Source organism: Arachis stenosperma, chromosome 6 (assembly GCF_014773155.1).
Source record: "Arachis stenosperma cultivar V10309 chromosome 6, arast.V10309.gnm1.PFL2, whole genome shotgun sequence".
NCBI lineage: Eukaryota > Viridiplantae > Streptophyta > Magnoliopsida > Fabales > Fabaceae > Arachis > Arachis stenosperma.
Genome location: NC_080382.1, coordinates 15,871,297 through 15,884,075, shown reverse-complemented (window position 1 = coordinate 15,884,075; position 12,779 = coordinate 15,871,297). Strand labels below are relative to the sequence as shown.

The 12,779-nt window shown below is 37.2% G+C and overlaps 2 protein-coding genes across 3 annotated transcripts; both read left to right on the top strand.

The window, feature by feature from the left end:
* Nucleotides 1-5,463: 5,463 nt before the first annotated feature.
* On the top strand, nucleotides 5,464-8,270 carry LOC130936238 (UBP1-associated protein 2C-like). Its single transcript, XM_057866277.1, has 6 exons — nucleotides 5,464-5,652; nucleotides 5,759-5,879; nucleotides 6,033-6,176; nucleotides 6,716-6,912; nucleotides 7,024-7,099; nucleotides 7,422-8,270. The coding sequence occupies exons 1-6, from the start codon at nucleotides 5,528-5,530 to the stop codon at nucleotides 7,758-7,760; spliced, it is 1,002 nt and encodes a 333-aa protein (XP_057722260.1). The 5' UTR covers nucleotides 5,464-5,527; the 3' UTR covers nucleotides 7,761-8,270.
* An 894-nt stretch (nucleotides 8,271-9,164) lies between these two features.
* Nucleotides 9,165-12,779, top strand: LOC130932960 (transcription termination factor MTEF18, mitochondrial-like). Of its 2 annotated transcripts, none has more exons than XM_057862428.1 (2): nucleotides 9,165-9,340; nucleotides 10,674-12,779. In XM_057862428.1, the coding sequence occupies exon 2, from the start codon at nucleotides 11,030-11,032 to the stop codon at nucleotides 12,761-12,763; it is 1,734 nt and encodes a 577-aa protein (XP_057718411.1). In that variant the 5' UTR covers nucleotides 9,165-9,340; nucleotides 10,674-11,029; the 3' UTR covers nucleotides 12,764-12,779. The 2 variants fall into 2 exon arrangements, with proteins under 2 accessions (XP_057718411.1, XP_057718410.1); XM_057862427.1 differs by having other exon boundaries at nucleotides 10,661-12,779.

Sequence of the window (12,779 nt, the reverse complement as noted above, 5' to 3'; positions counted from 1 at the left end):
CTCAGAATACCACAGACAAGGTTTAGACCTTCGGGATCCTCTTGAATGCCGCCATCAATTCTAGCTTATACCACGAAGATTCCGGTTAAAGAATCCAAGAGATATCTACTTAATCTAAGGTAGAACGGAGGTGGTTGTCAGGCACACGTTCATAGTTGAGAATGATGATGAGTGTCACGGATCATCACATTCATCAGGTTTAGGAACAAGTGATATCTTAGAATGGAAGCAAGCATGATTGAATGAAAAACAGTAGTAATTGCATTAATCCATCAAGACACAGTAGAGCTCCTCACCCCCAACCATGGGGTTTAGAGACTCATGCTGTAGAAGATACAATGAGAAACGTGTAAAGTGTCATGAGGTAGAGATACAATATCAAAAGGTCCTATTAATAGTGGACTAGTAACCTAGGGTATACAGAAATGAGTAAATGACGTAAAAATCCACTTCCGGGGTCCACTTGGTGTGTGCTTGGGCTGAGCATTGAAGCTTTCATGTGTAGAGACTTTTTCTGGAGTTAAACATCAGCTTTTATGCCAGTTTGGGCGTTTAACTCCAATTTTTATGCCAGTTCCGGCGTTAAACGCTGGGAATTCTGAAGCTGATTTGCAACGCCGGTTTGGGCCATCAAATCTCGGGCAAAGTATGGACTATTATACATTTCTAGAAAGCCCAGGATGTCTACTTTCCAACGCTGTTGAGAGCGCGCTAATTGGGCTTCTGTAGCTCCAGAAAATCCACTTCGAGTGCAGGGAGATCAGAATCCAACAGCATCTGTAGTCCTTTTCAGCCTCTGAATCAGATTTTTGCTCAAGACCCTCAATTTCAGCTAGAAAATACCTGAAATCACAGAAAAACACACAAACTCATAGTAAAGTTCAGAAAAGTGAATTTTAACTAAAAACTAATAAGAATATAATAAAAACTAACTAAAATATACTAAAAACATACTAAAAACAATGCCAAAAAGCGTATAAATTATCCGCTCATCACTCTCCTTCTCCCGAAGGCCATCCCTCTCCTCCTTCAACTTAGCGACCTCCTCCTTCAACTCCTTGTCATTTTTCTGATATATGAGAAGCCTTTTCTCCAACTCTTCAACCCTCTAGGTTGAACCCAGAGAGCTAAGAGGAGTCTTCTCAAAAATATCAAGAAACTTGGTGCACACCGCCGCCCCCTTGATATTCTCCTGAGCCAGAATAGTGAGGTGGTTCCGGATAGAAACATCATCCATACCTATACGGGTATGGGGAAAGATGTATTTTTGGATAAATGCAGGAGCATCCACCTTAGCCTCACCTTCAAAAGAAGAGCTAGACTCTAAAGTCTTACGCTTCTTCTTCTCTGGCTCAGGAGAAGGTCGGGGGGAGGGGGCGGCTGAGAAGAAGCCGAGGAGGAAATGACGATGGGTTGAGAAGGAGTCCCCAAACTTTGGGAAGAAGGGGGAGGAGGAGGGAGAGCAGAGCTAGTTACCCTGGCGCCGCCAGCCCTGGCACGGGACCTCGCCTTGGCCTCCTGGACTCTCTGGTAAGATTCATTGGAATTCTTCTTCGCCATCTCTGTTCAAAACAAATTAATAGTCAAAAGAACAAGTTGGAAGAAACAAAGTCGGAAAACATAAACAAAGTAAAGGCTACCTAATTGTGTCTGGGCAAAGGTCGGAGCCCCCTGGAGAAACTTCTTAGTATCTAGATATGGGGCCCTCCCCCACACTTCTCGGAGAAACCCCACAATGGCTGCCTCCACCTCATCCAGGTCATCCAAACCATATTTCTCACAGGGGGAGGCCTCTAGCCAGTACAGAGGAAAGCGAGGGGAAGAACTCTCGTTTAGGAAAAAGGGATGGTGACCCTCTACGCCTTGAACTTTGAAAAAATAATTTTTGAAGTCATGGAAGGATTCGTCAAAAAGGGTAAAAACTCTCCGACCTTGTATAGCTCGGAAAGACACCCATTGTTGCTTGTTGTTTAGCCCACTGAAGGGCTTGGTCATGTGGAAGAGATAAAAGAAAATTTCCAAGGAAGTCGGAAAGTTTAAAGCGTGACTAATAAACTGGTAGATTTTCAGAAAACCTCAGGAATTGGGGTGAAGTTGGGTAGGAGCAACTCGGCAGTGACGTAAGACAGTAATTTCGAAGTCAGAAAATGGAAGAAAAACACCCAAACGGGTAACCATGCTCTCATACATGTAGAAGAAATGAGGAGCCGCTTCAGTAGCCCTCCCGAAGCAAACCCGGTCTTCCGGACTCGGGACCACCAATTCGTACTTCGGCTCATCCTCCTCAGAAGTACAAATTCTGTGGTGAGTACGAAAGTTGGTAATAAATTCGGCATCAACCAAAGGTTCCTCTCCTAAAACAGTAACATCGACCCACTGAGCAAGAATTTCTATGGAAGACATTTTTCTTTTCCTAAAAAGGATTAGCGAAACCTACAAAGGAAAAAAGAAAAAGATCAAGAACAGGGTCTCTAAGGGGACATGGAATCAAACAGAAGCCTACAGAGTAAACTCCTCTCTCTAAGAAAGTAAAAGCATGCAAACAAAAGCACCTAGTAAAAGAGAAGGGGAGAAAGAACCAACCTTTGCCTGAAAAAAGGTAGAGAAAGATGAAAGCCTTCAAACAAGAATTCCCCACGAACAGATGAGAAGCAAAAAATCACAGAAACGAAACAACGAAAGAGAGGGAAAGTATTTATAAACACGTTAGGGGCATAATGGTAAAAATAGAAGCGGTCATTAATGAGTGCACCGTTACCAAAGTAATCAATCCCTACGTGAACCTCTAACGGATGCGACGTTTGATTAGACGTAACTGTGAAAATCAAAAGCCACGAAAAGTCACGTTGGTTCCCAAGAATCACGTCGGTTCCCTCCCAGGTCGGCTACGACCCCGAGTAGAACACTCGAACCCAAGTCTTAAAAGAAATTGGGCTCGAGTAGGGGCACTGTTCATACCCTGGCCCAATGATAAGGCCCAGGACCCAACGAAAGGCCCAATCCAAAGGATTGAGCCTCGCCCTATACCGACCTACTCCTGACGAAGTCGGTTCTCACCACGACTTATCCCAAAGAAGTCGGGGACAAAGATTGGCTGGCAGATAAACACTCATTCAAATGAGTAACTGCCCCTAAAATCTCTCTACCCACTTCCAGAAGCCATATCGTAACCTTCCTAAGATAAAGGGACGGTTATACACCCTGAAAAGTGGAACTACTCCAGCGGTGGTTATTGGTTCACCACTATAAATACACTGACATCCCTCAGGTATCTCTAAGCCCCAATACTCTCTAGACCTGCTTACACCCTTGCTAACATAGGCATCGGAGTGTCTTTGTAGGTACCACCCCCATTCACTCGTATTCACAAGTCGGACGGAAGCCTAGGAGCGTGATTCTCTTCGAAGGTTTCTCTCCACAAACGATTGGGCCAACCTAACGAGTCAAGCCCATTATCTTCGGTTACCCCACGTAACAGGAATTAACTACATTCAAGGTTGAAATTCAGTTTTGATGTCAAATCTTATATTAGGTAAGGAAACGTGTATTCAATAAACAAATGTTAATTGAATTTGATATACAATACATATAATCCGACTATACTAGCTGTAAACTAAAACCAGTCATTAAAATGATCTATTAGTATATAATATATGTTAAAATATAAATATACATTAAAAATAAATTAAATTACACATATATTGAACTATTTATATATTAGGTATGCTACACAAACAAGCATTTTTTGCTTACAAGTTGGCACAAGTCTAACAAAACACACGCGCATTACACTCCCACATTCAAGAGTAAATACATACACGTTACTCAATCACTTCTTGTTTCCAAAGCGCGCTACTCACCATTATGAATGACTCATCTTCTTTTTCCTCGATGAAAACCACAACTGTCATTTTTCTTCGCGTTTCTCCTCCTCCTCTTCTTTCTTCTTCTTCTCCTCCTTCTTTGTGTTTTTCCTCTTTTTTCTTCGCGTGTTTCATCTTTATCGTCGTGTTTCTCCTCCTTCTTCTTTTGATTTGTAACATGATGTATTTTTTTCTTCTTTGTTTGATTTTTTCCTAAAAAAATTATGAGAATATGAAATAAAAAGATGAAGAAGAAGTAGTAGCAGAAGACGAGGAGGAGGAAGAGGAAGAGTTCTAAATTATGCAGAACTCATCCGAATAAAAATACACCCAAATATCTTCGTTTTACACCCAAATATCTTCGTATTACACCCAAATATCTTTGTTTTTACACCCAAATTTGCTGCAGATACAAAAATGAGTTATATTACGTGTACACTAAAATCAGCCACCAAAGTCAACAAGGACTGCAAAATACTCCCAAAATACACCACAGAATGGCTGCAAAATACACCATATTAAAACAAGTATAAACTATAGAATGCAGATACAGTTATAAAACCATCATAAAAAATAACAAAAATCAGATTCATGAATCATAACTAAACAGAAATTAAAACAATTCAACTAAAAGAATAAGACAATTCATCCCCCGTCAGATGAAAAGTCATAAACTGTAAATACACCCAAATATTCCTGATCTACACCCAAACATCTGATATAAAATGGACAAAATTATATTAATTCTAATCAGAACTAGTACATTAGATTCAATTCAAACAAGGAAGAATTAACAACAAATTTCACAGGTAAGGTTCACGCACTGGTTCATCTGACAATCTGAAGTTGAATTATCCATTATCTTCAAAAACGATTTCAGAGCTTGATGTCAAAAAATAATGGAACTCAAGAATAACGAAGAAAGAGAACAAAAAAAGAAAATCACGTAAATGAAGAAGGAGAAAGAGAAGGCAAGAAATTCGAAAAAAGAAACAGAATCCTTTCAAAAATTAAAAATCTGTTAGAGGCGCGTGAAACATATGTGCATAACAAGCGCGTTTGAGCGTAATATCAATTAGAAAACTTGTAAGACTTGTATAACAAATCACTTGTATGTAGAGATTAATCCTTTATATATAAATACATTGATGGCCAATTTTTTTTCACAGATCCAAGCTCTATTTAAGGATCTATCGTGACCAATAAATTGCTACCTGCAACATAAATCGCCGACACTTAAGCAAACGAGTAAAGTAATAATGATCTGACCACTCAACCAACCAAGATAAAAAAAATTTTTTGGTTAATAACCAGGATAAAAGTTAAAACATTGTATTTTAAATAATTTTTTTTAAAACCAACTTAGATTAGTTGAGTAGTCAACTTACTCGTCCGCTTAACCAAGTGTTAGGGATTCGAATCCCGCCTTATGTATGCAACAAGCCAACAACTCATTAGTAAGTGACGTATCCTTAAATGAAACTCAGATCCGTGACGGACAATCTTTGAACGATCGGATTGAGTATATCGTGGACAACAAAAAAATAAAAACTTTTTTATTTAAAGTTGAAAAAAGAAAGCCCGGCCCAAAACTAGTGAGTGGGTAAGGAAACGAGGTTCACGAACTACGAAGGCGAAGAAGGTGAAGTGCAAGAAAGAAGGAAATGGAAGATTTGAAGAAGCGAAAGCTGGAGGAGGCTGCAAATGGTGAGTGTCCCTCAAAGGAAGAGCTTCGCGTCCTCATTGAACCCCTCCCTAAAGCTCAGCTCATCGACCTTCTCGCTAAATTGTGCGTCAATTTCCTTCTTTTCATTCTATTATTTTCAACCAAATAGTAGGCGTGGATGGATAGTGTGCTTGATTGTATGTGTTTGTTTGCATGTTGTGGCATAAAGAGGGTCTCAATATCCTTCAATTGCACAAGAAATAAAAAGTATTGCGAGTGTTGATCCTGTTCATCGAAAGCTTTTTGTTCGTGGCTTGGCTTGGAATACCACGTCAGAAACCTTGCGTGTTGTGAGTGCATTCATCATTTTGTTTTGTATTGTGTGTCACGCACTCATGCATGTTCTTGCTTCTTTCATCTAGAGCCAACCCTTGACCCTCAAAAAGTAAAATACACTTGTTTCTTTATTCTTGTTACATGGTTCTTTTGCTTTTACATTTCAGGCATTTCAAGAGCATGGAGAAATTGAGGAAGGGGCTGTCATCCATGATAAGAATACAGGAAAATCTCGTGGCTATGGTTTTATCACTTACAAGTATATGGAATCAACTCAGCAAGCATTGAGAGCACCTAGCAAGTTAATTGATGTAAGCTTTTGCCCTTTTTCAATGCTTTCAATTTAGAAATCCAATTTGAGTTTTGCATTCATCTGCTATTTATTTTTCGGAATATCATCACTAACTTTTCCCCTAAACCGAAACATTTCTGTTTTTCATATACCAATTTTCTAGAGTGATTTACTTTTGGAAAGAGAGAGAAAGGGGGGTGTTTAGAGATGATTCACTTGTTAACAGTAAGTTAATATGTACTCTTAGAGTACATGATAATATTACTATTAGTGGAAAGTTTTTTTTTTAATTTTTTTAATAAATGTAAAACAAATGCATTGAAAACAATTTTTTTGTATTTTCAATAAAAACTTTTCTCAATTAACATGTGTCCTAAGGGTACAAGATAGATAACCCAATCTGAAAAACTTTTTACTAAGAGATATTTCTGAACTGATATAACACATGCCGTTGCTTAATTTTTGCCTTGTTTTGTTTACATTCTTCTGGACTGTAATTTAGTTGTTAAAATTTCCTTCTTTTTTTTATCCCTTTGTTGATGAGATTTTTTCTTTCAGGGAAGATTGGCTGTCTGTAATCTGGCTTGTGAAGGACTTAGTGGATCAAGTAGTGCTCCTGATCTTGCCCAGAGGAAGCTTTATATTGGTAGCTTATCGCCGGAAGTCACGAGTGAAATGCTGCTTAACTATTTTTCAAGGCATGGTGAAATAGAGGAAGGTTCAGTTGCATATGACAAGGATACAAATGAATCACGGTAAAAGTAGTGAAATGCTTTATTTGCATACAATATGCTATTGTCTAATTTTTTACCAGCATTGTTTTCCCTGATTAGCCTGTATTATTATTGTTTAATTTCTCATTGTAGTGGTTTTGGCTTCGTAACATACAAGACATCAGAAGCTGCAAAGAAGGCCATCGATGACCAAGAAAAGATTCTTGGGGTAAGTAAATACCTTAATGTTTTATTAACCTTTAGATGAGCTGAGTGCAGCCCACTTTTTTTTGCTCAACTTGGAGTTGTAACAAGAAATCATAAAAATTGTTATAAGTTTACTTGCTTTTTTCTTCTTTGTATAAAAAAAGAGAGCAAAATATTCCATACACGCATATTAGTAACCATAATTCATATTGTTTATTGTTTCTTGCATTGTAAATTAATTACCTAGTTCATCTAGCCTTGTTAGCTGAATTTCTTATTATACCTGCAATTCATGTTGTATGTAAGCATTATTGCCATGTCTTATTATTTTTGGTTGATGGCAGGGGAGGAATATAATGGTAAAATATGCTGATTCGCACAAGAGTAAAACTAGCCAGGCATCATTTTCCCTAGGAGTGGTTCCAATGGCAGCCTTACCTATGGCCTCAGGATATGTGCAACCTGGAAAAACTCATATTGGTACTACCCTGCCAGTTGGTTACACTTACCCACAAACTATAGCATCATACCCTTCTTATCAAAGCCCTACCACTGTAGCTTCTCCTTATGCAGCTCAAGGACATGGTCCTTATCCAACTTCTTTTACAAAGAAAGATCAACTTAGTATCCCAACCCAACCTGTGGCAATGAACAACTACCCTTATTACTATCCCAAGCAATGAGCATATCAAATTGGGCATGGTGATATTATTTTTCCTTTTTATTTCTTTTCGCTTCAGTCCAAATTAGCCCTTAGAATCTGTCAAAGCATCATTGGTTATATGTAATGCTCTATTTCCTCCTTGTTTTATTATAAAAAATTTTTTTTGGCCATTTTACCACACTTCGGTAGGATTTTGACATTTTACTTGTAAGTTGTAATACTTGGTTAGGTACTCCTGTGATTAGAGCATTTTTTATGTACTTTATTGATTATTATAGAATGAAAAACATTTCGAAGGTTTTATTTTGCCAAATGCAAAATTCTGGTATGTAGATTAATGGTTTTAGGTGAAGTTGAAAGGAGTCCAACTAATCGAGCCTTCATTTAGATTACTTATACTGAGGAAAAACTGAGGAGGAAGGGAAATTAAACAACTGTGGTAGTGGTATAAGTTAGATACAGAGATGTGGTAGTGGTATAAATTAGATACAGAGAGAAGTGCAGGTGGTATTTGTACAATTAGAAAGTGTCCAATAGTCAAACCAAATTATAGTACCAAATGCTTTTTTTTTTGTCTTCACTTTTATATTTCCCTGCTGCATTTCAAGGTTACTAACTCTTTAAAATAAAACCACAAACTATTTGATGGTATTTCAAAATAATACTTTTGATTTATGAAATTTTTTATAATGAAATGAAAAAAATATTAATTGCTATAACAAATTAAATTATCTCTATTTTTGAGAATTCATTTTTTTTTAATTTGGGAAAAATTTGCCCAAACTCTAGAGAAACTTTAACAAATGTCACATAATTAGTTCAGGTCTTAGACGAACTGTTTGAAACTGTATAAAGTTTGCCTATGACAAATTTTAAAATATAAGTTTACAATAAAAATCATAAAACTTATAAAAATCAGGTTGAACTTAAGGAAAAAAATTACTTAAAAACAAAATTAATAATGGTGAACAAAAAAAATACTGATAATATCTAATAAAATAAAGCATTGAAATAAAAAAATTTAAGACAAAATACAGAATTACTAATAAATTTTTTATGTATTATTTAAGATATACTAAATTATAATTTAGAATTAAATATTATGTAATTTAAACTAATAGATACAACTCTAAAATTAAATGTTAAAATTTAAAATTTGTTAGTTTGAATTTACTCAATTTAGATTTTTTTAGAAATGACAATTTTAAGATCAGATTTAAAGTTTAAAAATTAAAAATAAAAAATATTTTATTTATTTTTGTCAAAATGTAAAAATAAAAATAAATAATGTAACAACATTTAAAATTCAAAATATACTAATATTTTATTTTAAATATTAAATCTTAATTTAAAAATTTAATAACGTAAATATGATATACATATTACTAAAAATTTAATCTCTCACTGTCTCACATCACACCAACCACTGAACTCCCTCCCTGGGAGAGATGCAAACCCAGATCCAGGCGGCGATAGCTCGGTCGCGGCTGAGGAAGCAGCATCTCCACCGTCGAGTCTCTCCGTCTCGAGCATTGCCGCGCCGTCCTCTTCTCCGAGCTCTGTTGTTTCGCCGTCCTCTTCTCCAGCCCTCCCTTCGTGGTACCATTTTCTGCTTCTACATGCTTTGTTTTTTTTTTTGTCCCTGTAAGCTTTGATAATAGTTCTTCGGACAGTGTTGAGCTGAAATTTGTTCCTTCAGGAAATTATTAATTTATATATTTTTTTGCCCTTGTTTAATTTAATTTCACTGTCTATAGAAGTTAAAAGCAGAAAATTTTGTTCCAATTTGAACGTTCAACAATGTTATGAATGACTGTTATGTTTTATGTTATTGTTGATGGATGGAATTGTTATGTATGCCAGGATTGCTGGATTGTTATAAATTTTTGTTTTCCTTCTTGAGGTGCAATATTGAAACACTTTGTTTGCATGTGCTTTTAAATTTATGTTTTCAATCTAATGGTTCTCACTTCAACAGATTCAGTAACGATATATTATATATTATATATTACATATTACATTCCTTTTGTGATGTACTTACTGCCATTTGGACAGTGTTTATTCTTTGGTTTTTTGTTTCTTTTTCTTTCCTTCTATTTTCAGACACCAAAAGAATATATTACATATTACTTATTCAGATTGATTTAGTTTCTCATACTTTGGATATTGTAGTTAGATTTTTGGTAAGTTATCCTTGTGAAAGTTTCTGACATAATCTTTGAAGTTAGGTGGTTTCTTGCCATTCATGGTTTCTGAAAGATAAGCAAATAAATAATGGAAAAAAAGGAACGTGCTGCATTGTTGTTTTGGACTATTGCAGTGAGCTTGTTCAATTTTAATCATGCTTGCTTGGCCCTATATATATATATATATATCAAGGGGCATTTGCTGTCTTGTTTTTAATTTAAGACTTTAAGTCACACATATTTACTAATAACTTGGGGAGGGAGAATTTGATAATGAGAATGAATGGGGCTTCAGACAGAGGGGGCGAGAGAGGGAGAGGGAGAGGGAGAGGAACGGCAGCTCGATTATTCATTCATGTAGAACTTTCGGTGACACACCAACCTCGGAAGACAGCAACCTCATGTTCAAAATCAGAGACAATCTTTTATGTACACCCAATGTATGTTGTGACTGTCTGAATGATAATGAACTAATTGTGTGTGATAATGGTGATGCTTGGGTAAATGAAAAAATTGTGATGCATAAACATAGGTAATAAGAAAGAAGGGATGAATTGGGTTCTTTTGCTCAAAAAGATTTTGCCCTTCTGATGAATGAATCACTTCTTTTTATAGATAAAGTTTACATCAATGATGCATGTAACAGAGTAGATTTTGAAAACAGATTGATCAAATATCAAACACACTTGTTTGTTGCTTTGAATTTACATTTATTACTTTTTTGAACTAACAGGTACTTTAATTAGGTGTTGAAGTTTCCATCTATGACCAGAACGTGGTAAGACTTTGGGGAGCTTCACCCCAGAAAACACAAAATTTGGTATTGGGCTTAGGTTCATCATCCATCATCGATCATCTCTCCCTTCACTCTACTTAGTCACTGATCCACACCATCTTTGCCAACGACGGGTCTTCTGGCTTCGTTGACCCTCTCTTTCTCTTTATCCATTTATTTCTCATTGCCATTTTGTGCCAAAATGACGTCGTACCCCTTATCATACATTTTTTCCTTTTTTCTGTCTCATCACTCATAACGATTCTCGTCAAGCTACAACCTTTAACACTCAAAACGCCTCCATTTCAAAAACCGTCGATACCCACTATGTCCCATTTCCGGAAACTCCAATTAACATACTTCATCTCCAAAATATCCCACACTTGCCTTAAACCCTCGCAAAGTCCTAGATTCCACAGCGCCAAATCTGCTCCCCAATCCGCACTAAAAGACTGTGATTTCAAGTTCCCCTCGAAGGTCAGAAAGGAAGCACAAGTCGCATTGCTCGAGTACCTTCACTCCACAAGGAGCTTGCAGTTCCTTGATGCAGACAACATGTGCAAAAACTCGCCCTTTTTCCTCAACGATATTCTGAGCAAGGTTCTTCAGAAGAAGAAGATCGACACTGCTGCCAGTGACGTCAAGAAATCAATCTCGCGTTACCTCCGTTACCACCCAATTAACGAGTTCGAACCATTCTTCGAGAGTACAGGTTTGAAGCCTTTTGAATACTTGCACCTTCTTCCAAGGGACATGATGTTCATCAACGATGACACTGTGTTGATGGAGAATTATCATACTCTGTGTAACTATGGTGTTCCCAGGAACAAAATGGGAAAGATCTTCAAGGATGCACCTCAAGTTTTTCGATATGAAAGTGGGGTACTGGTGTCCAAGTTTCAGAGTTATGAAGAGCTTGGTGTGGCTTCTTCAACTTTGGTAAAGGTGATTTCTTTGAGCCCTAGAATTTTGGTTGGGGATGTTGACCTTTATCTTGTGAAGGTTTTGGAGAAATTGAATCGTCTTGTTGGTGAAGAAAAGGGTAGTACTTGGATTGAGGAGCAGTTGTTGGATGAGAGTAGTTGTAATTTTGGGGTTATGCATGAGCTCTTGTGCTTGCTTGAGAAGGTTTACAGTGACAAAAAGTTGTTGGGTGAGATGATTGGCCAGCACCCTTTTGTTTGTTTTGAGGATTCTGGAGTTTGGGCATTGTCCCTCATTGTGTTCTTGGTGAAATTAGGGTTGTCCTTGGACCAAATAGCTATAATTTTTGTCAAGTTTCCGCAAATTGGGGTGTTGATGTTTCTGTCGAATTTGCGCAAATGTTTTACGTTCCTGTCTGATATCGATATGCATGCTGCGGAGATTGGGAATATTTTCCAGTCTCATTCCTTGCTGATGGGTTCATTCACTATTAAGAAATCTAGTAGTTTGCTCAGTAGCTTGAATGTTGGCAAGAAAAGGGTCTGTAAGTTAGTGCAGGATAATCCGGAAGGGATGCAGAATTGGGCTGTGGGGAGGAAAATTCAGCCTTACCCTGAGGATAAGGAAATGAGGGCTCTGAAAACAGAGTTCTTGAAAACAAAGTTCTTGTTGAGCCTTGGATACGAAGAGAACTCGGAGGGAATAAAACAGGCTTTTAAGCTGTTTAGAGGTAAGGGAGATGAGCTTCAGGAGAGATACGATTTTATTGTTAATGCTGGCTTGGACGCTAAGGATGTTCGCGAAATGATTAAGGCTTCACCTCAGATTCTTAATCAGACCACAGATATGATCAACACGAAAATTGAGTATCTTGTGAATGAAGGATATCCTATATCAAGTTTAGTCGATTTCCCATCTTTTCTTTCCTATACACTTTGTAGAGTTAAGCTTAGGTTATCAATGTATAATTGGCTCAGAGACCATAGAGTTGTTCACCCCAGGCTTGCTTTGAGCACCATAGTTGCATGCTCAGAGGAGTTATTCTTACGGTTGTATGTAAATCGGCATCCATCTGGCCTTCAAGTTTGGCAGGATTTGAAGTCCGAAATTTATCCTGAGAATAATAACATGATATGATCCCTTGTGGCAAGCA

Bases quoted from the DNA above. Each gene is read 5' to 3' on its own strand.
- LOC130936238 (XM_057866277.1), top strand. From the start codon at position 5,528: ATGGAAGATTTGAAGAAGCGAAAGCTGGAGGAGGCTGCAAATGGTGAG. The intron at 5,653-5,758 runs GTGCGTCAATTT...TGTGGCATAAAG, and splicing joins ATCGACCTTCTCGCTAAATT to AGGGTCTCAATATCCTTCAA. The intron at 6,913-7,023 runs GTAAAAGTAGTG...TTCTCATTGTAG, and splicing joins AAGGATACAAATGAATCACG to TGGTTTTGGCTTCGTAACAT.
- LOC130932960 (XM_057862428.1), top strand. From the start codon at position 11,030: ATGTCCCATTTCCGGAAACTCCAATTAACATACTTCATCTCCAAAATA.